This window comes from Botryllus schlosseri, chromosome 10 (assembly GCF_051294905.1).
Source record: "Botryllus schlosseri isolate E-star chromosome 10, Bs_hap1, whole genome shotgun sequence".
NCBI classification, from domain to species: Eukaryota; Metazoa; Chordata; class Ascidiacea; order Stolidobranchia; family Styelidae; genus Botryllus; species Botryllus schlosseri.
Genome location: NC_137245.1, coordinates 12,978,947 through 13,003,447, shown reverse-complemented (window position 1 = coordinate 13,003,447; position 24,501 = coordinate 12,978,947). Strand labels below are relative to the sequence as shown.

The 24,501-nt window shown below is 40.5% G+C and overlaps 2 protein-coding genes across 2 annotated transcripts in view; both read left to right on the top strand.

The window, feature by feature from the left end:
- Positions 1-24,501, top strand: part of LOC145448277 (uncharacterized) — a 219,879-nt gene that overhangs the window by 188,894 nt on the left and 6,484 nt on the right. The window lies entirely within an intron of this gene.
- Positions 1,341-18,268, top strand: LOC145448728 (uncharacterized). Its single transcript, XM_080327189.1, has 4 exons — positions 1,341-1,575; positions 7,501-7,713; positions 7,776-7,832; positions 18,107-18,268. The coding sequence occupies exons 1-4, from the start codon at positions 1,507-1,509 to the stop codon at positions 18,266-18,268; spliced, it is 501 nt and encodes a 166-aa protein (XP_080183315.1). The 5' UTR covers positions 1,341-1,506.

Below are 24,501 nucleotides of genomic sequence, written 5' to 3'. Positions count from 1 at the left end.
ATAATAATCCCATAAAATCAATATCTTCCGTCGCTTTGCCAACAACTTCGACCTGACCGGACAATGTATTTGGCGCCTGAGTATTGCCAAAAGGATATTGGGCAGAATGTAAAACGGGTTTCTATACTCGCTACCGATATTACCCCATCAACAAGTTATAAAGCAGTACCCAACACCCCAATCTCACGGATTTGGTTTTTATGATACAGTATACATATGATGTCAATATTGACCCCGTACGCCTGCTAGATTTTTACATCAGAAGACGAGATCAATCTCATTGATTGGTTGAATAAGCATTATTCTCTGACTACATGCAGTGCGCTCTTGATGTTATATGATTGCGGGTCAAGCTCACAGCAAAGAGTCACTAAATATTCAAAAACGGAAAGCTGGATATTTCGAGCAAACTCTTGTAACAATGCAAGTAAAAATTTTGAGATTGTCAAGGTACGTGCTCGTTTAGTGTTGATTGTTTATGCTGCCAGCACCATACATAGAGTGGCCCGCAGTTGAAATGCAATAAATTTGGACCAAAGATGTTATAATGAAGTGAAAATTGCAATATATACAAAAGGTTCACAGTACAGAACCTACGAAGGTTCTGTTGTGAACGCGAACCTCAAAATTTCCGAGGTTCACACACAGAACGCGAACGTGAACCTCACGTTCACACCATCCCTAGTTACTATACTATAGTTTACGTCAACCTAAGCTGTAAGTGTAAGCTCTGATTAATGTGTTTGCGATCAATTTATATGTGATTGGCCTATAACAATGAACGCTCGATAAAACTCACTCTCATTGACTGATTGGTTGCGATTATAGGTTAGTAATCCATATTGCGACCACTGAACCGAACTTGGGCAAGATACATCGATTTAGTCGACGCCGGTAAATTGATGACTTGAAATTGACTCGTAAATTTTGCTTCGAGTCACGAGTCGATCATCATTTATGAAACGACGAGTCAAGTAAAGTGAAGTCATTTTTGCCACGCGACTCGAGCCAAGTCAGACGAAAAGGTCCAGTCTGTGGACATTGGATTTCTGCTTCGAGAGGAACGGGAATGTTAATTGCATGTTAGGAAAATATCGATTTATAGCCAATAATAAACGATACGGGTCCAAACTCGCCAATGTCTAATGAGAAGACAAACATTTGTAATATCCTATGTAAACACGTAATGCTTCCTCCGATATCTTCTCGTTCGCATTTAATAATAAACAAATATGCTATATATTCGACTTTATTCTCTGAAACTGTTTCAAGTCCGTACCTGACCATCGGATTTAGAATAAACCATGCCATCGTGATTTGATCTATACAGTACACAAACCAACGATTTCGTTTCCCAGCAACAGCATGTTCTCGTTGATATAACTAGGCATCTTAGCTGGTACATGCATCGCTATAGAAGGTTTTTCACTTATACTGCTCGCGCCTCCACGAGCCTCCATCGCGCATACGTGTACGAATTCGGCCACAGAAGGGGACTATCATCCAATGATGGATATCAACAAGGAGACATTAAAATTGTCGAAAGGTCATAAAGTCGGCTTGATTGTCGTTGGAGTGAGTAATAATTAGCTTAAATACATCTGGCTCGAGATCTGCTTAAATCATGAAAAATTGAAGACAAGATGGACTCATCAGAGTTTCTTAACCTACGGATGAATTTACCACCATGACAGTGGTAAATTTGAGCAACTCAAAATACTAAAGAATTAATCTAAGCCTATTTGTCTGCTGAAACAAAACAATATATAGACCAGGGGTCGGAAACTTTTTTCGTCCGAAGAGCGAGATTGACCCCATATTTACCAAAGTAACTCCCAAAGAGTCATACATGTCTATCAACTGTTTACCGCGCAATTGAAAATACGTGACGTCATATTATCACTAATTCCAATTCACTACACGGGATTCGTCGTGTGCATGTGCACCATGTTTTCTGTATAAAATCTCGTACTAACCATGCTGGTTGACTTTTTTGAGCCTGCGAAACTTCAGTTACATGTATCCTGTTCAATTACATCTTTTTAATTCTAATTACAGTGAGAGCCATAAGATATTTTTCGAAGCTTCAAGACAATTAACATTTAGATTTCCAACAGATGTAGAAAACAATGAATGTGTGACTTTATTATTTACAAGTTTTTTACAGTAATGCGTCTTTTGGTGTTGTATGTATTACTGATGGCTTAGTGGTATGGTTGCTAATTGGTGAGTCGCCAGTCATACGTTATCGCAAGCTCGTCTTGATGCTATTTTTTGAATTCAAGGACCCCTGATGCGTAGTAGGATCTAAACATTGTCATCACAGTAGTAGTTTGCATACCCACTGCAAGGGTGATACGTCAGTGACGAGGGATGATGGGGCGAGAGTGAGGCAGTGCCTCACCTGCCGTCAGGATGAATGAAGGAAAATTGTGAAACTTTCAATGATATTGGTATTTTCTATCGATGTTCAAGAATGTCTATAGAATTTGAATATTCTGGTAAAAAATCACGCAATATACATATTTAGTGTTCGAAAATAAGGCGCGGAAGGAGAGGTAAGGGTACATAGGTGAGGTACAGATGGGCTAAGCATCACACGTGATAGCGCAAATCATCGTAAACAGCTAATAGCTGCTATTAATCGAGCGTAATTGTAGCACTGATTCCAAAAATCTACAATATGATCAACTTCTCAATTCTCAGAGTATTTGGCGGTAAAGTAGCGTTGTGATACTTGCCTACATTTTAACAGCTGTACTATGCAAAGCTACTTACCAATCAAGAACGTGAATAGTTATTGCGATGTTTGTAATCAGAATTTGTAATTGTGAATGTCACATCCAAGGCAGTTCATTTCTCGCCGTAAATCAGGAGGACAATGTGCATTTGAAAACTGCATTGTCATGCAGGCGTAGCAATGTGTGCTATTTTCTTTGATAAATCACCGTGTATAGTGCAAACCACGATTTCGAGGCGCGCTATGTTGGGTAGCCCCACATCGTATTCGCAATTGATATTGGTCGCTGGCGCGACAGCAACTTAAAGTTGTGCATTTTAAAAAGGAAGGTCCGAGCCCCTAACCATGGTTAGGCCACTGTTTTGAACTCTCAAAGACATGTCTATTAGGACTGTTCAAAAATAGCCTTTTTTCCTGAATCTTGCTGGCTACTTGATTAAATCGTTAGGTTGCCTTAAAAAACGACGCACACCAAATTTGAATTCATTCCAACCAATTTTCGCGGCTTTCGTAGAGTTTGAAAATTTTGAATTTGCCTAAAAATGCAAAAAAAAAATGTTTTTCAAATTTTTCTGCCAACCCCATGAAATTGTTGGGCTGTCTTCAAAAACTATGCAAAACATATTTGACTCAATTCCAAGCCGTAGAAGCGGAGTTATTTCAGTTTTTCTTTCATAATTCTTGGAATATCCACCGATCAAGGATAATCAAGGTTTCAAGGCTTCAACGACTATAATTCTCGACTATAATTCTCGTTTATAAATTAACTATAAGTAGCGAGGAGCGTATAATTTCAGTACTCGAAATATTCGTATTTTACTACTCGACTCGAATCATTAAAATTATTTCTCGATTCAGATTCGAGTATTCCAATCATTGTGCCCAGCCCTACTCGTGAGCCATGGGTTCTCGACCCCTGATATAGGCCTACATGCAAACAGGTGTCATCTCACGTGAAAGTCCTTTCTCAATCTGAGGCTCTCCGGCGGGGGCGCGAGAAATTGACAAAGTCTGTATGAGTTTTGACTAAACATGTGTTTCACAACCATTCTGAGAAGACGATTGTTGAAGATGAAACTTATTCCGTATGTTAAGAAAGCTCGCCAAATTCAAACTCTAGCAGTAGCGCTTAACGGAGTATAGGCTGATTTCTATTTCATTTGAGCAAATTTTTGATATTCTTTGAATATTTAGAGCAATTCCCACGTGTAAGTCATTCATTACTTCAAAGCTTTGGCAGTAGCCTAAAGCTCGGTGCACTGGGTAGCTGTTGTTAATAAATGGCGAATGGACTGCCCAAGATAGACTTAGATGCAATACAGGTTGCCCGGTTTCGCCTTCATTTAGGCTACCCCAAATCAACACAATATAATTCAATTCAAAAGCTGATCAAATTTAGCATGGCAGTACAGAGCTACGCCGTTAGGATTAGGATCAGCATTAGGATTAGTCTCAGTGCAATCTACCTTGAAATAAATTGATGTCGTGTTCAATTTTTTTGCTATTTTCAAACAAGTTGGAGGAAATTTGTCAGAAATGTTAAAGACTCAACAACTGGAATGCGGATTCCAACTTCGCGTAAGACATACCATATGTATATAGATAAGGGATTGGTAACCTGCGGCCGTAGAAGGGAATTTGTGCAGCCGTAGACACCTAATTCAATTAGTATGTGTTGGCTGCCGTCGACATGCAAATTGAAATTACGAATTCGCTCCCAAATCTTTGAGAGATTTTAATTTTTCTTGAGATTTTCTTCGCGCTCCGCGCAATTCAACATTGCTTCATTTTTCGATTTTAATATAATAGCGGCCTTCTCATTCTGATCCGGAATCGGAATCGTGTGCTCCTCACGAAAGAAGGTCAGGGGGCGCAATCTTATTGACCATCACCAAGGGGGGCGCATGTCCAAAAAGGTTGAGAACCGCTGCTCTATATACGCATGGCGCTGGCAGCGTTAAAAACAACACCGAACAAGCATCCAACTTGACAATTTCAAAAATTTTACCTACTTCGTTACCAGAAATTTGCTCGAATATTCAGTGATTCTCTGCTGTGAGTTTGACCAGCAATCACACAACATCAACAGCGAAATATGGGACATGTAGGTATAGTCAGCGAATGATGCTTATTTAAACCAATCAATGAAATTGTTTTAAAGAATACATCGTTGCCTAATGTAAAAAATCTAGCAGGCGTACAGGCTTACGCCTTAACGGTCTCGGCCAGATCGGACAATGTATTCGGCGTCCGACTATTACTACATTGATATTGAGCAGAGTGTAAAACGGATTTCTATACTTGCTGCCGATATTACCCCATAAACAAGTTATACATTAGCCAACACCCCATTCGCACGGACTTGGTTTTTATGATACAATAAACATATCAAATCAAGATTGATCCCGTGCGTCGATGTGTTCTTAATATCAATTTCATCGATTGGTTGAACAAGAATCATTCGCTGACTACCTACATGTAATGTATTTCGTTCTTGGTGTTCCGTGATTGCGGATCAAGCTCACAGCAGCAGAGAGTCACTAAATATTCACAAACGGAACGCTAACTTTTTCGAGCAAACTTTTAGGACAAAGGTAGTAATTTTTTTTTTGATTTTTCCATGCTGCCTGCGCCATGCATAGAGTGGTCTGAAGTTGAAATGCAACGAATTTTAACCGAATATGTTATAATGACGGGGAACTTGTAATATATGAAAAAGGTTCACAGTTCACAGACCTACCAATATTCGATTATGAAAGTTTCTGAGGTTCATGATAGGACGCGAACGTGAACCTCACGTTCACGCCATCCCTAATAGATACAGTATATCACTTCACTGAAATGTAGGGTTGGAAGTAGGTATATGACGTCATATGTTCACCTTCGCGTTCACACTGAACCTTTCAAAAAGATTCGTGTTCGCACGAACCTGAACATTTCTGGGGTTCGCACCATCCCTATCTACCACTATTGTCGCACTGTTTCCGAGAATCAGAAAATTATTAATGTCACCTTCGCGTTCACACTGAACCTTTCAAAAAGATTCGTGTTCGCACGAACCTGAACATTTCTGGGGTTCGCACCATCCCTATCTACCACTATTGTCGCACTGTTTCCGAGAATCAGAAAACTATTAATGTCAAGGCACCATGACCTCTTTTAAATCGCCTACAGGAATGTGAAAATCGGCCGTGTAGTCCAAAATGCAAGAAGAGGATGCGAACCAGAACAAAAAAGTATTATTCTATTTTCGGTATATAGTTGTAACCGAAATATATATGTGGCGACCCAACAGGTTGCCGACCACTGCAATGGAAGATATGAGGCTAAATTATTGTAACCGATGCACACCATCCATCGCAGTAGCTGTTCAATAAATTCCCTCAACTTAGCAATTCTCGCGTCTCTCACTGCTCAGATAGAATTCAGGATTCTTATTGGTGCCACAGCTCACAATTTCGCCAGCCGGGGCATACGATATATATATATAATATCGAACGCTCCGCGCCAGCTTTATTATTAGTCTGATATGATACTAAAGACATGTTAGTACATAAAGCATGATGACTAGAAAGCTTACATTTCGAGGTTATTCCAGTTGAGTTGTTTCACGATAACATATGTCATTCCCAGTTCCTGAAAAAAAAACCTAACCGGTAATAACATTTGCCTTGTTAATTTAAAAATATCTCTCTCATCATCAAAAATGGCGTACAGAAAGCATACTTCGCTAAGCAGTCTACTGTAGATGAGCGAATTCTCTATCTTCATAATGCAGTCTATAAATCCAAAGCTTCAAATCTAAATGCATATCTAAGTCCAGAAATAATTTCGTTCTTTCCACGTCGTAATTCAATTACAAATCCGATAATGACTGCAATTGGTTGGAAAATTGCACGGAAATTTAACAACAGAAGACATTTAATATCCAAGTTCAAATCCAGCTTAAAATAAAAATAATCTATAGCCAGTCCAAATCTGGTAAAAATCATCTAATCCGTTTTTTCAAATCCAAATGCATGCTCATCTCTGGTGTCCACATCTACACTCTGCAGATAGACAACACCACGATCAGTAACTGCTGTGACTTCGCTCGCAATTTACTCGTATTATCTGGTCGCAAACTCGGTGTGCATCGGCTTTAGTCCTTGTTGCGAATTCCTTCCCGTGGCTGTAATATCTCGAGCTATGCCACTGTGCCTTTTAGCAACAAAGTCTGCTACTTCCCCTCTTTATTCTCATAGCTACCAACTACCATACTAGCGTAGGACAGACTGCCCCGACATCGTCTATAGCTATATTTTGATATCCGGAAACGAGGTCACGTTTTACAAACCGCAAAACATATAAAATCGGACGAGAAGACGGGTAATTTGAAATTTCTTACTGGAAATCTGTTGTGTTGAATAAAAAAAGTTCATTTTTCCAAATCGACTACCGGTAGACCCGCTCTAAGGTCATTTTTAGTCATCCTTGCCGCCCCTGACGTCGAAAACCAGATTACGCGTCTTTGATGGCGTTTTTCAAGTTCTACCTATATATTCTCCTGCCTGTCTAAGCTATGAAGGAGGACGAATTGCCAAAAATGAATACATTTGGGCAACCTCCTGGGCATTTTCGATTTCTTGAAAAATGAGGACAAATCCTCCTCAAGGAGGACGCATGCTAATCCAAAATAAGAGTATTTCGAAGGCTTAGCCTCCGCCAAACCACTTCGACTGAAGCACCGAAGCAATACTTACTTCCATTTCTCTGTTCAGATTTTCGAAATCGTCTTTGGACTCATTTCCGTCGGATGCAGTATAACCACGATCGTGTTCAGAAAATCATACCTTGCCAACTGCTACAGATATTTCTACTATACCTACAACGATGCATATCTTCATCCATATGATCTGACGACCTACTGCCACTATTACGATTGGCTTTTGGTATTTACGACTACCGCTCAGGGCCTCTGGACTGGAATAATGGTAGATAATATACTATTGTTTGAGCATGTGCTTGGAATCTGCCCACAATATTTCTCATACAGATTGTCATCTCAGCAAGTCTTAGCCTACGATTCGCTGCGAAACCAACCAAGCAAACGGTATGTCGATAGTTCGCAGACATTATCTCGGTAGTAAAGCATTTAATACTTGGAGAAATTGTGCTATTATTTTGTGATCGATTCATAACTGAATCGTCCACTGCTAAACCTAGTCACTCATAACGTGCTCGGTCTGCTGTCGTGCTACCCTAATATTAAAAATTCGATCGCTACCCTTGTGCAGAAGCCCGTGTGATTTGTTCTGAAATAAAATTGTTCGCATAAGTGAATTGGATTAGATCCATTCTTCCCAAAAATGGCTAACCTGATAGCTACATTGACTCCTTGGTGAAAATGCGAAAATTCAGGCAACCAAAAGCCTTTGGATCTAACAAATGTTACGTTAACATACATTTTCCATTGCTCGACCCTGTTTCAAATAGATTCACCAAATCGATTAGATCAATCTTCGAATCGTGTCACATAGGGTTACCATATTTTGGAATCGGGAAAGGAATACACGTTTTCAAAATTTTCAAACACAGAATACCGGTGGAAAATCCGGAAAAAGTGGTAGTCTGTTGACTAAAAAAAAAGAGAAAAAAGTCAACTTTCGCTCAGCTCCCGAAATACCCGCCGGAGCGTCACTTCGGTGCTGATTTGCGGCACCTCAGTCGAATTTTGCTATAAATTTGACCAAAATTCCTAAAAAAGAGGTCAGAATCTCAAAAAGGAGGATATTTAGGCGTCCTCGGAGGACATTTTCAAAAACCCTAAAAAGGAGTACAAATCTATCTAAAGTAGGACGTATGGCAACCCTGGTGTTACAGCACTGTTAATGCAAGGATCGTGTATACAACCAAACAATTTTTTCCTAATACTCGAGAGGACGTGCTGCTTGCTTTCCATCATGGTATGATGGTCAAGTGAATACTAATGCCACTACGACAGTCGGTATGTTGAACGCACATCCCAACATCACACAACACGTCCCCAAAGAATCACAGTTGCCCGATTTGGAAGATTTCATTCACCTATGTAAACTGGCCTCAAAATCGATATCGCACAGCCAAGCGTAGGAGTGCAATTCATCCATTGGCCAGCGTTTGATTATATTACCAGGTCTGCACCTAGAACTACTCCGACGATATGTTTCCAGTACTATTATTATTATTAATGATAAAAAGGGGAGTGACTAAGGTTGCATTCGAACCAAACGGGGTTTTAAAACACTTGGTTTAAAACATGTCTTAAACAGTATTTTAAACAATGCCTTTAAAAAATGAGTTTTTTCAAGTTGTAATATTTTGCCATAATTGTGTGAATACTTCGAAGAAAAACATGTTGTATGAGCCTACGGACGATTACCACCCGATAAAGCCGACGTATACGATATTGGATTGTTGGAACCCTCAAAATAGTCGGTTCAACAGCTATACTACGCAGATATTTCGACAAGGGAGCTATATTTGTCCTTTTTTCTCAATTGTCAATGTCAATCCAATATGACGTCACAACCGAATATTCGTGACGCCATGGCGTAAAAAACAAACAAAAACAAGTTTCAAAAAGAGCCTTGTTTTAAACATGTTTGTTTTAAATGCTACCCTAGGAGTGACGCTTTTTGTCTATAAGGCCTGGTGCGTTACGGACTAGAATGCACGGGCGGTATACTATGGAAGGGTGGTTCTATATTTCAGTTATCAGGCTTCGAATCCCCTTTTATGAAACTTAACAACCCGTTCTATTGTCGCCAGAAAGACTTTTTGTATGGTCTCAATGTAGCAGCTTTCCTGCGCCCCCATATTCGGGTTCGTTATCGGTCATGCTCTCGTTATTCGGTTAAAAGCATGAGGTCTCTTCTTTTCAATGTGTCGGCCGTGCGGGTGCGGTCAGCGATGTTACAGCTTGCGATGCGAGTGAAGTCGTTATACAATTAAATAGTATATTCATATTGAAATGAACCCGAATATTTTCGGCTGACACTCGTCAGGGTAATCGTCAGCAACTAGCAGAGAATTGGAAAGAACATTGTATATCAACAATCGTATCACAAAATATGACGTCACCAGCATGAAAGAGAGAGCGTTCAATGTACTATTTTTAGGTGGTACACGAACTCCTTTTGTTGACAGAGTTTCGCCTCTCTTTCATGCTGGTGACGTCATATTTTGTGATACGATTGTTGATATACAATGTTCTTTCCAATTCTCTACTAGTTGCTGACGATTATACCCCTGACGAGTGTCAGCCGAAAATATTCGGGTTCATTTCAATATGAATATACTATTTAATTGTATATTGAAGTTCTGTACCTCCAAGAAGCTCTTCGAAGTCGTTATAGGTTATGTGGAGTTGTACCGTGTAGTTGCATTGTGAGGTGCCTCTGTGGAATGAATAAATTATCCACTCCACATTTAAAGAAAGGCCGTTACATCAAGATCTCTCACTATCTGTCGTTATTTGCGACATGTAATACGACATTTCTGTCGTGGCGCACCAGACCGATAAGGTGACAAGCGCCACAATGTCCCATTTTCACCATTAATAATAATAATAAGCACAAGCACAAGAAGTTAACTTCACAGCCCCATGTAGACGAGCTTTCATGGACCTGGCTATCCAGCTCTGGCCTGAAACCGGCAAGCGAAGGTTTCATTTTCGCAGCACAAGACCAATCGTTTCCTACAAAATACTATCGCAAAAGAATTCTGAAGCGAAACACGGACGGCAAATGCAGAATGTGCCACAACCAAAATGAAACTGTAGCACATCTCATGTCCGTCTGTGGTGCATTTGCAGCTACCGAATACACATGGAGACACAATAGGATTGGTCACTACATTCATCTTGAAGTATGCAAACATTTTAACATCACCACTTCGACAAAAAATTGGTACGATTACAGCCCAGCACCAGTGACAGAAAACGAACAAGTAAAAATTCTGTGGGATGTACCAGTTATAACTGACCGCGAAATCAGGAGCAACCGCCCGGATATAATCGTTAAACTAAAAAAGAAAAGAGAATGCTTATTCATTGAACTGGCTGTCCCAGCTGATCACAACCTACTGCAAAAAGAATCAGAAAAACACTCCAAATACGCAGAGCTCAAAATGGAATGTGAGAAAATGTGGCGATGCAGAATAAGCATTGTACCGATAGTCATTGGCGCTACAGGGGTCGTGAGCAAAAAACTAATGAGACATATCCAACAAATTCCGGGTAACGTTCGATTCGACATGATCCAAAATATCCCATTATTGGGCACTGTGCACATTCTTCGGAAGGCCTTGAATGCACCACTGGACTAAAATTACACTTGTGAATCAGAGCATAATTTCTGTAATGTCGATTCTTCATCTTCAATCATCTCTACCTCTGCTCTGTAACCCTTGCCAATTCTTCATCTGCTGCAATTCTGTAATCTGACTTCTCCATGTATTGCATAGGAATGACAATTTGAATGTATTACTGAAATTTTAAAAATTTACTCCAATCTCGCCATTTTTCTTTGGGGGCAGGTTGCTTCCCGGATTATGTGTGTATTTACCAGTTTTACTGTGAATAAAGAATATAATAATAATATTATATGGTCGGACCCTGGCTTGTCAGCATTTGACCGCACAAATCTGAAATCTCTGGGAATGCCTTACTCGTCCATCCTGTTCACGACTCTGATATGATTTTAGATCTTGATGCGAGTGAAGTAGAAATAAGCGCAGTTTAGCAAAAGCGGAACAGCGGAATATGATCGCCTCTGGTGTTGAATTCAGAGGTGGTCAAAGTAGCCAAGAAAGCTACTCAAGTAGAAGTAGAAGTAGCGACGAGAAAATCTACTCAAGAACGAGTAGAAGTACTTCTTCCATAAGCAACCTAAAACTACTTGAAGTAGAAGTAGAATGGACTGACTTCAAATCTACTCAAGTAAGTAACTAGTTGTGAAAATTGTCGTAATTCGTTCGCAGTGATTGTCAAAAGGTGCAAATTGAGCTATGAGAAAGGTGCCGAGCTTGATTCATATTGATGCATACCAGGCGGTATCCATTTGTCTACAGCATAAGCATTCGTCCGCATCATGGGATGAAAATGATAGTAGTGATATGGAAATGCGGTACTAATCCTCTGTTTACTCGAACAGCAGGTTTTAGAAAATATCATGGTATGACGCACGCGCCCCCATGTTGTGAGGCCCGTAGTTTAGTCGAAGAGCAATACGGAGAAGTTGTAGAGGATACGACGTAAATACTTCAAGTTTCTATTTATTATATAAAAATGAATAACAAAAAATTTGAAAATTTTCTGTTCACCCCATGAAAGTGTTAGGTTGTCTATAGAACGAATGTTCACCAAATTTGGTTCAATTCCAACCAGTGGAAGCGGAGGTATTGCCATCGAAAAATTTGGATTATCAATAAAATAGTATTTACGGTGACCAATTCTTCAATTATTTATTATAGTGGTGCCCACCAATTTTTTAAATTTTATTTTTGTATAATAAATAGAAACTTTATACTCCTGTAGCAATGCGGCTACTGGTTGGAATTGAACCATATTTGGTGTGTAGGCTTAAATTAGGTAACCTAACAATTTCATCAAGTAGCCCAGTGGTTCTCAACCTTTATGGCTTCGCGGACCCCTTTTGACCGTCACGGACCCTCGCGGACCCCCTGAGGTTTTACTTCAATTTTAGCTCAATTATAGTGCAACCGTCAACTGTTTTGTGCAAATATGAACTGTAGGCTTGTGATAAACAGCAAAATAATGATGTTTCTTGAAAATAACATCATACTATTTATGTAGAAATTGGTAGACTTTATTATTTCAAAGCTAATCTTGCTGCTGTATTTCTTGAAGTACGTGGTCGTGTCTTGAAAATTCGCGTCTTCGTTTTGATATGAACGAGGAGTGCCGAAAACCATTTCCGCAAAGATAGATGGAGGTTAATGCAATATTAACGCATACCGCTTCCGACGATACTTTTGGTGTGATCGCAACATTTTTGGCACCAAAATGAGGAAACATATATTTTATGAACATATCACGCCCACCATCTAGCGCAGGGACGGGAAACATACGGGCCACGGACCGGATTTGGCCCGCGACGGCATTTTTATCGGCCCGCAGAGAGTTACTACCGTCAAAGCGAAATCCTAATCTAAAAGCATAGACAAATTTATGCGCCAAAGAATGGACTCAAGTTTTCCTACCTGAGAAAGACTGTCATGAAACGACTTGTTCTGTTTGGGTTTACATATATATTTACGAGGAAATATTTTCGACCAAGAACAGTTGAACATTAACAAGACAAGGCTGCATACCAATATAACTGGTGATATGAATTTCAGGGTTGGAGCGTAATGCTTTGATAGCAACGAAACACTCCTTGTTCCTAAAAAAAACAGCCTTGTCGATAGGGCATCCGCAATAAGAATGCGCCAAATCTGATATCCAAGCTTTAAGAGCAGGTATATCATTGTCCGATTTATGACGAGTGTCAGCCGAAAATATTCGGGTTCATTTCCACTATTCAATTGTATATTGAAATTCTGTACCTCCAAGAAGCTGATCAAATAGTGGTTATGTATATTACAGGATAAAATGGGTTTGGTGGCGACAAATTAGGGAAATACTTCGAAATTTTTTTATTTCAAAAACCACTGTTCACTAATTTGATGAGACTGACAACTTCAAATCGAGAAGGTTTCGCAGACAATACGAAGTCCCCCTGATTGACGTTACTATCTCCATATTTTTTTTTTTTCCGCAAACCCCAACAAAACGTCTCTAAACAGCAACATGTTTGTATCAGCAGGTTATTGGAAAATTGGCAATGAAAATGAATTTCCACACTACGATAGTTCATGTCAGACGATTATGATGATGATATGAGTCATGAGGTTTTAGCAGTTGTGTGGCGAAACTGCCTCATGCTTTCTCAAATTAAAAAATAAAATAAAAATTAGGTTATCAACCATTTAAAAAAATTTAGAGGTCTCGCGGACCCCCTGAAATTGCTTCGCGGACCCCCGGTTGAGAACCGCTGAAGTAGCCAGTACGATTTGAGAAAAAATGTCATTTTTGAAGACTCCTAATGTACATATTGTACATGTAATGTGTAATTGCTGTGTTAATGACATGCCTGTGTTGCTAGGCTATATTCACTATTATGTTTGAATGATTTTTTTTCTCGATTTGAATCGTTGTCATCCTACCTAAAGCTTTTCCGAGCGGGAGGGACTCTTATGGCGGATCGGTGCGAACAATACAAATACTCTCTGGACGCCGTATCATCAATTACAATCATTGGTGATCATTAGGCCCATTTACATGGTCAAGTCGTCTTGAGGCCGAGTCGTCTTGAAGTGACGTCATGGGACGGCTTGCCGAAGGGCTGTTAATCCGATCGAGTTTACATGATCATGTTTGTCGCAGCTGAAAAGATACACAGCACTGTAGGATTCAGCTCGGGAATAGGCTACTACAGTTGAAATATCCAGAAATACTTATATGCAATTCTAGAATGGCCGAATACACCGTGCATATATCCTATTCTTTTTGATAGTGAGCTGCGCAAGTTAAATTGTTGGCTATACTCGTTTCATAAGTTACGCCGCTGAACTAATAATACCACGTGCATATTGGAAAAGCAGTATTATGTACTGATAGAGCTTTCATTTTCACCCAGTTGAAATACGTGTCGGTTTCATGAAATACGAACATGAAATGTTGGTATATAGCGGTAGTCTGGATCCGATTTCAAGTACCGGTACTGCTCAAGTCGTCTCCAACAGTGTTGCCAACTCCGGATGGAAGAAAATCGCTAAAACTGGTGTCAAAAATCGCTAGATGTCGCTAAATATTGAGAAAAAAGCGCTAAAAAATAGCGCTAAATCTGCATTAATTGCTAAGGTGTTAAATTGAACCATAATATCAATACACTCTTCTCAGCTGTATTTTACTCGTCTGGGGCCAAAGTCACTTATCATATTTCAAGTTCATAATACGTAATAGTCATCTCTAAGCGGAACAAAACGTGCAGTGCATTAGGTAGAGCAGATCGATTTACGCAATACGTACGTGATGCGATGTACCGTGGAAATGCGCTTGACTTCTCTGAACTGAGTTGGAGTACTTTGAACACGACATGCGACTTGACACACTTGTACGCGACATGCGACTTGACCAGACACAACACGACTTGAACCGGGTTTGCCAGCCACTAAAAGTAGAGGACCAACCCGCAGTATGAAATTTTCGAATCTGCTATAGTGTCACACTGATTCCGACAATACGAATTAAATTCTTGTGAAGACAATGGAACGACCTCAAAACAGCCCCCAGAGTCTGAAAATCGGCATTGATCAGAACAATCGCTGGACGCAATTGGTCATTATTATGTTCATTGTGTTGCGGCGGTGCCATTGTTGGAGCGATGCTGGTTTTCAGACTTCGAGGGCTGTTTTTCGGGGTGCATGGTTCCATTGTCCTGACGAGATTATATTTTATATCTTCGAAATCACTGCGACACTAGCTTTTAATCAAGGCCAATTATATTAAATTTCAGCGCTCAGGTCGCCAGATGTAGCACTGTCAATTATGCTACTTTTAGATTACTCAGCAAGAAGAGACACTGTTTGCCCATGCGTAACCGCCAGGAGTTGCGTAATGCGTATCTATCCGTAGGTTAGTAATATATGACTAATTTCATTATATATCATCGGAGTCCGCACTCTGGTGGCAGATGAGTCGCCAGTCGTCGGCCAGAACCGATCTTTATTAGTTATTTTCGGTAAAAAAGCGCTAAATAATCGCTAAATACCTTTTCAAAAATCGCTAGATTTATCGCTAGGCGCTAGATCCATATTTTTTGGCGCTAAACCGGATGACAAATCGCTAGATCAAGCGCGAAAATCGCTAAATTGGCAACACTGGTCTCCAAGCGACTCTGCGGAACGGATTGAGCTCAAGACGGATTGAAGCCGTCTGCCTTTTTCTCTTTTTCAAAAACGAGAGAGTCGGATTGACGAGTTAGCTTCGAAGCTGACCCAAACGGCCATGTAAATGGGCTTATTGTGTGCGATCCTGCCTGGAATCCTGACTATTTATAGAAGACCGTCGTTCGATGCATGCCCAGAGGTGGTCAAAGTAGTCAAGAAAGCTACTCAAGTAGAAGTAGAAGTAGCGACGGAAAAATCTACTCAAGTACGAGTAGAAGTACTTCTTCCATGAGCAACCTAAAACTACTTGAAGTAGAAGTAGAATTTGCTGGCTTTAAATCTACTCAAGTAAGTAAGTAGTTTTCAAAACGGTCATAATACGTTCGCATGGACTTTCAATAGCTGCAAATTGAGCTGCGTGCGGAAGGTGCAGAGAGCTTCATGTACAATGCATATTGGTGCACCCCAGAATGTATAAATTTCCGACAGCATGAGCAACAAATGATATTAGTGATATAGAAATGAGATACCAATCTTTTGTTTACTCGAACATACCGTTTTAGAAAATGTCATGGCTTGTTCCCTCACCCATATTAGGGCCCTTAGTTTAGTTGAAGAGCAATACGGTGAAGTTGTCATCATCATTGGTTTATTAGCAATTTGATCAGTTCAATACACCACAAAAAATGCGATACAATGAAAAGACAGGAAGATGTCGAAGCGACTTGGAGTTGTCAATGGAATCAGACACCCACCTTGGCCTAGGCGATGTAAAGAGGAGGCATGCACACTGAATGAAAGTAAAGAAGACAGTATAAAAAATGAAAGCGACAAGAATAGGGCGGCATTTCATGAATACGACGTTAACAATTTGTGCGATTCGTATACGATGATAAAAAAAATATGGCGTAACGTAAAAATGCCATATAGTGTAATTGTATTTTGGGAAAGTAGACGGCGATGCTACACTTACTTTTAAACTTAAGCATGTATGTTCTCCAGACAAAAGAAATGAAACTAATTAGAACTCTTAATAATGATACTTCGAATTGAACGAGAACTACCAATACTACATCAGAAAAGCGGAAAATGTATTCTATGTCTTTTGTCGAGACAGTTTTAACGGTGGTATGCTAAAACACATCTAACGCTTATAAAGTCACAGCCCACTTTCCCAGATTAGGGCACGCCATGGGCTGCTAGATTACGATATGATAGGTAAATGCTAGACTGCGAAACGGTTCTTTCAAACGTTATGATGGGCATTATTTACTGTGATGAAATACGTCATATGCGCGACAATGCGGTACAATGCAACCTGCAACGTAAATAATATTTACTTTCGTGAAAACGTATTTGTAACTCTATATCTCCTTGATGTGAAGCGCGACGGAAATTTTGGGTTTGACTTAAATTTTCATAAAATTGAAAGTTAAAACTCCGTGAAAACAGCCCGAGAATTCCCCAGTTTCTCTTTCTAGTTGGAGGGTTACACTACTTCTACTTGACAAACTGAAAATAGCGAGAAGTAAGTAAGTAGCTCACAAAATATTACGAAGTAGAAGTAGAAGTAGCGAAGATTATATCTACTTGAGTAGGTACCAGAAGTAGAGGAAAACTACTTGAGTACTTCGAAAAAGTAGAAGTACTTCGTTACTGACCACCTCTGTGCATGCCACCTTTTTATCTGACGATCGTCCGACGCCGTACGACCAACAATGTTTATTAGCCTGTATGCGATGCTTTTTATCCAAAGTCCGTTGATGATTTCTGTTTTTCAATAAAGTGCAGGCCAACGTATCGGCCGACTCTCTGTTGCGGACTGTAGAAGGAACGTGACGACGTCTCGCATTAGACAGCCTACCGCGTCCACGCCCTAGCCAATCCACGGGAGATGCAAATAAACTGGGCAATAAACTGGGCACTTTCTCTGTCCAATCAGGCTTTCTCTATGGAAACCGTACAGTTAACGTTCAATATTATTTTGGCTATGTGCTCTGGATAGCCATTGGCAAGGAAAAAAAATTTGGTGATATTCACTTTACCTCATGAGGACCCTGTATACTACAGGGTGCGTTTCGAATTGATCTTACGTTTCACGGGGAACATGAATCCCACCCAAGATACTGACACCTGAATGTATCCTTACGATAGACAGTCGTAATAAAATTATTGTTTATCATATGTGCGCTAAATCTCATACGATCATACATCTCAAGCAAAAGTAATCCAGTGCTCTTCGACACTGACTGTTGGATATTGTTCAAATATAGAAATTTCACCCGGGATGCCTCGAGAGAAACGTGGTATAGTCTATTATTATATAAAGCGACACTCGCCCAGCTACAACATGCTGCGGTAAATCTGATTCGATTCTATTTATTCTATATACAGGGATCAATCAGCGCGGGATTTTCGGTATTCAGCTTTCTACTGACGATGCTAATGATAATTTTGGAAAGTTTCGCGGTCGTATACATGTACTATGGATACTACTACCTTTCATACCAATACGTGAGTTCGTTCAGGGTGATGATAGACAAGTTTATGCTTTAACAACCCGTAATGTTTTCATGAACCCTTAAAGCAGTGGTTCTCAACCTTTTCGACCTCGCGGCACCCTTTGGAAATGATAAATAGTTCGCGTCACACCATCACAGTGGTTCTGAACTTTTTTGGCTTACGGCCAGGGCATGGTATGGTAGGGTATGGAACGAGAATTTTCCATACTCCATACTTGCCTTACTCTCTCCATACCATACTTGCAATTTCCCATACCATACCAACATTGTTCCATACCATACTTGATACATATTCCATACTTTCAAATACTTCAATATCATAAGTATAGTACCTTTTATAGCCCCTATATTATTGATATTTCGGATATCATTATTGCTTAAACTAGCGAATATAATTCCTGGTAATAGTTTTACAGAGTCTGTTTTGGTGAGGGTTAGTTCACGGTGATGAGGTGCCGTGTACGTCTACTCTACAGCTTCCGCGAGCAAAATGAGATAGTCAGCATGAGATTGTTATCTAGGACTGTCCATAAAAGGGACTGGCAACATACGGCCCGCGGGCCGGATGCGGCCCGCAACAAGATTTTTTCCGGCCCGCGGACAGTTTCCTGTCTTACATAATAATGTGGCCCGCGGCTCCAGTCTGCCGAGATTCCCCCCTACTTGCCTAAACGTCAAATTTTAGTGACTGTATGTTATTATATAGGTGTGCGCACTGTGCAGCGTGCGAGAGTGGAGCTTACGCGTAAGTTCTTCGAAGCGAGAAGACTTGCATTGTCGGCATTTACGATGTCCTCAACCCTAATGAATTGTTTCTTGGTAAATTTCGGGTACCGGGCTTATCAAACGCTTTGAAATCTTAATTAAGGATTGCACCGTGAGTTAGTTGATCAGAGAGAAGCAGACACGGCGGCGCCTGTATGACAATGCTATTCTCAAATCCACATTGGATTGTCATTATCGGCGAGAAATGGCTTTGAAGTGACATTGCTGTCGATAAAATACATTCATTAAATACGATGTATTCCTTGTATACATGGGCGAATTATTTATCCATTCAGCAATCCGGCCCGCCAAAGTACCTAATTTTCCTATTTCCGGCCCGCCGACTGGAGAAGTTGCCCGCCCCTGTTCCATAAGAATATCATCGCATTTCCGGTACATTGGCATGAGGCACATGCAAGTTTGAAGTAAATACTCGCAAAATAATTTATAATATAGGCGAACCCATAAATTATCCCAGCTGCAGGCGATCAATACTGCAGCGATCTGCATGATTATTAGTATAGTATTCGGTTGGGGTTAGCATGGCGAGAATTCCAAAATCCAAACTATATCTACCCCACTCCCTGATCTATAATCCTAATGCGAGATCGTTTGAAATATGACCAATAAGATATCTCGGTATGCAAATAGTATAGATGTGCGGACAATGTTTCAGAAGAAATGTAATTATCAATCACATTGAGCATGTAGTACGTTGCATCATGATTACTTGTAAGCTGTCGTCACTCAAGAATAAGGTAGTTGGAGTAGCCTACATTACCAATTATTGCGTCACATGATAGACTATGCTCGGAGACGTCATGTCTAGACTCGAAAGAATATCGGATCAACATTACTGTTGTCATTATTACATCACAAAATCATGTCATTCCAAGTGCTCCTAAAACCGTTGCACAAGCGTGTATTTGTTCCTACACAGCGTTTAATAGTTCACGTTCACACATAACAAAAGCGATTGTATTCCGTGAACAGCGAACAACGTACGCTTCATGAAGGTTACACATATCACGATAAAATGTATAGAACACCAAAGTATGGAAGTATGGAAATGTCGTTTCATACCATAGATTAAAATCTTCCATTCCATACCATACTTGCATCGTTCCATATTCCATACCAAAATATCGATCCATACCATACCATACTTCCATACCATACCATACCATGCCATGCTTACGGCACCTGCAAACTACCAGAATACTTATTAGCACCCTAACGCCGACTAATGTCACCATCCCTGCAGTCAATTCAAAATGTTTCTGTACTTCCTTTCTTTTGAAATAAACTTCTCCATTTTAATATTTCTAAAAGTAAACTTTTGTACGTAAAGCGTCCCTCATATCGCTTACTAAGCCGCGATAGAAAGTCGTCGTTTTGCTCGGGTCAGAATATCGTTCCTTCGTGATTACAACAAACATGGTGTATTCAGACGAAAATGTAAAGGGGGTCATTTTAATATACGACTTCACAGAAACTTCGCTCTGCCCTTGAATACTATTTCATAAGATTTGTTTGACAATAAATCTGCCCACTGCCGCATGGGGTCGAAGAGGTCAACCACGACCGCCGCTAATGTATACGGAGGCGTAGAGGTGTGGGCTATACCATGCTATGCAATGCATTTTCACGCAGACCGTGTAGCACGCGTGAGGATAGTCATACCTCGATAGTTCTACTGGCAGACACCCGCAGTTCAATTATATTTCATACGAACCAGGTTTATAACCTCAGCAGCGAAGAGGTTTGTTAACTGATATATTCTGATCAACATTACTTCTCAACTCTCATATTCGTCGACAGTAACACAACGTTGTGCTACAAGCCTGCATTTGAACGGAAGTGCCGGCACGATACCTAACAATCGCAATGTGGGTTGCCAAGTTTGTAATTCGAATTTGGAAACCCGCACGTAAATTCTGAAGAACTTCATTTCTTGCTGGTGATTGGGGGGACAATGAGGATTAGAAAACCGCATTGTCAATGTCATACAGGCGCCGCCATATGTCTGCTCTTCTTAGCGATCAATCAACGTATTGCGCAAAACTGAATTCAGCCTTCAAGGCGCGCGGTCTATCCAGCTAAGCGAATTCGAGGAGGATATTGATTGCAGTGATTAAGATTATTATTGATCGTTTGCTATAGACTAGAATTATTTTGCACATATTTTCAAAATTCCGAAGAAATCGCTAGCGGCACACTTGCGAGACGTAAATGGCACACCGGCTGAGAACCACTGCCTTAAAGCCTTAAAGTATTTACTGCTATGAATATATATCAGGTCCGTAACTATTGAATTGGTACAGTAGCCAGGATTGTAATTTGCAGGTGCATTAAATTCAAGTATGATTCGAGCGGGCCTATATTACTTTACATCGCGAGAGTGAGAGACATTCATACTTATTATTTCAGCGTATTGTGACGTTTATATGGACGTCTTTATTTACAGATGATATAAAGTATAGATTGCTAACCTGCGGATTGATGCACAACTAGTCAGTCACGGCTGAGCACTCAGATAGAGCTTGTGTTTACCGGACGATTTGTTAACAGATATTGTAAGCAGGCGCCGGACAGCATTATGTCTGGGTAGTTTTGCCACTTTGACACCATGTACGTGGTATTTTCGAACACTATTGCCACTCGGACAACATGTCTGCGGTATGTTCGCACTACGATGCGGCACTCGGATAGCATATCCGAGGTATTTTCGGACTTTGTTGCCGTTCGGCCATCATGTCTGGGGTATGTTCAGATTGTCTTGCGGCACTCCGACATTATTGCTGGGATATCTTTCGACTGTGTTGCCACTTGTACGGACACAATGTCCGAACAGTCACAAAGTCCGAACATACCTCAGGGCTCAGACATGATGTTAGACCAGAGGTGGGCAAACTACGGCCCGCGGGCCGCGTGTGGCCCGCAGCGCCGTTCTGGGCGGCCCGCGAGAGTCTAAAAAAGCTTTTTAGGAATATTGATAAAATGCGTACTAAAAATCGAATTAATGCGGGGACTTGATTATACTTTTTCTCAATAATTTCACCATGATAATTCTAAGACAGTGGTTCTCAAACTGGGGCGTGAAAGTATCTGAAGGGGGGCAGCTCAACTGAAAAAAAATTTCGCGCACCACGCGATTGTCATACACTTCATAGTTTTTACTCTGTATTTAGTCTGAATTTAATATTTAAACATCTATCATCCACAGTCGTAACCCTTCCATGCCATCGAATTATCCGTTAGATTTGCTAACATCCTGATTGCGTTTCGTGATATGACGATAAGGGGGGGGGGGGGGGGCGTGTCTTGAATAGTATGAGAACCACAGTTCTGCGGTAAATACTTCCTGTGTTATTTCGTATTTTTAATTTCTGGCGCGATAGCCCGATCTCAAGGCCCACGCAGTTTGAAGGGTTTCAACTGCTAAACATCACATAAATCCTATTGTCATAATTCGGATCACGAGTGGGATTTCAGATTGGCCACTTCAGTTTAAATTATTTCAGTGATGTGTGTCCTGGAACTGAACCAAAAGTGGAATTAGTAAATCTATGAAAAGATTGTTGCTCCCAGATTTAAATTTCAATCCTATTCTAAGAAGCGGAACAACGGACTGTCATCTATATAGTTCTGACAAATTGGTTATTGAGGTCGACCAGCCTATAAATCTACCCGCTATATTTCTGACGCGTGTACGATATCATCAAAGCAATGATTTGTTTTAAACAAGCACATATATTATCTCCTTGTCATCACTATATAATCAAATACCAATATTGCGTTTTGGTTTATAATCCCAATTTTATATAGTGCGGCCCGCGAATGGATTTAGATGTTGAATGGGCCCACGAGCTCAAAAGTTAGCCCACCCCTGTGTTAGACTGACGTAACACAGCCGAACCTACACCAGACACAATGTCCGAGTGCAAACATATTCCGAATATACCGCGGAGATGATTTCCGAGTGCCAACATAGTCCGAACCTACCCCATGATAATGCTGTCCGGCCGCTTACATATGTATATCTGTTTACGAAGCGGTCAACAACCGCTATAGCGCTCTCTATGGGTACTCAACCGTGAGTCACGTATTACGTATCTATCCGTAGGTTTGTAATCTGTATATGAAGCGGTTGCTGTGTAGTTGTGCCTGCATCTGCTATTATATATCTGTCGAATCTGCGAATTTCTTGATCCAGTCGAACCTGAACGGCTGTAATCTGAAAAAGTGTCCTTCTATCTGATTTCAAAAACATGGTAACCCTTCTATATCTATTTCGGGCGAAGCATGACGAAAATTCTGGTATCTAAACTTTTAGTCGATACTCCGTGAAAACAACACCTAAAATTCTCCTTCTCAGTGTCCCTCTATTTATTTCTCTCCCTCTATCTCTCATTGGAAGAGTGTAGTACTTCTACCCAGCCAACTGTAAATCGCGAAAAGTAAGTAGGTGGATTGCAAAATATTCCGAAGTAGAAGTATCGTAAAATTATATTTACTTGATCAAGTACTACAAGTATGGGAAAACTATTGAGTACTTCGAACTTTGTTAGTGACCCACTGCCTCTGTGGTTTAGTTGCAGACCAATGCTGTGATCTGCTCTCACCTGAATACTGCCTGTAGCCTTTCAAATATCAAACCCATGGTCGTTATCTTCAAAATGGTGATAAAATGTATGCATGCTGCGGTATGTTTACTAGTTAGGAATTTTAAATCTGAGGGTTCCACCCTGGATAAAACCAATACCCCGCATGTTTGTCCATCCCAGAGCTCAATCCTATTTCCCTGGTTGGATGCACAATTCCGAATTCACCTCATAAATCTTTTATCTATGAGAGGAAGACTGTCGGAATGATTGAAATCGGATGTATTTTATGTCTCACAGTTTGTGATTCGGATTTGCATTACGGACTTCTTGCGCTTGCATGCAGTATGTTCGTGCTCAGTATGACCAGCATGATAATATCGTACATTGCGACGGGATGTTATGGTTGCTGCTGCTACAAACAACAGGTAAGTAGATTTTTGTGATATATCACGTGATATAAAACATTGCGATCTATTTAATCCGACCTGAGCATCCACCAGGATTTCCAACAATGCAGTTCTGTACATTGCTGTTCTGCGACCCCCATCAGCAGGCCGTGTTATTTTTGGCATTTCAGGAGCCAGATAGTCAGATACCAAAACTGCCAAAAACAAAAATATGCCAAAAATAACACGGCCTGCCAATAGTGTATTTCGTTCATGGTGTTGTGTTAACACAGTGGTTCCCAACCTTTTTCCACCCACGTACCATTTTGAGGTTTTATGCAGTGCTCGCGTACCACCTATATAAGTTACGCGCGTTTCCACAATTTATGACGTCATACTCACGTATTTGACCTATGCGAGGTCTATTAACAAATTCTATTGAACTAAGCCATGGCTGTCATATATACGGCCCGTGGGCCGGATCCGGCCCGCCAGGCGATTTTATCCAG

What these genes read in the sequence shown, in the direction of transcription:
- LOC145448728 (XM_080327189.1), top strand. Translation starts at nt 1,507, where the DNA reads ATGATGGATATCAACAAGGAGACATTAAAATTGTCGAAAGGTCATAAA. An exon ending in TCGGCTTGATTGTCGTTGGA is followed by an intron (nt 1,576 to 7,500) that starts GTGAGTAATAAT and finishes TTCTCTGTTCAG; the next exon opens with ATTTTCGAAATCGTCTTTGG. An exon ending in GCCTCTGGACTGGAATAATG is followed by an intron (nt 7,714 to 7,775) that starts GTAGATAATATA and finishes TTTCTCATACAG; the next exon opens with ATTGTCATCTCAGCAAGTCT.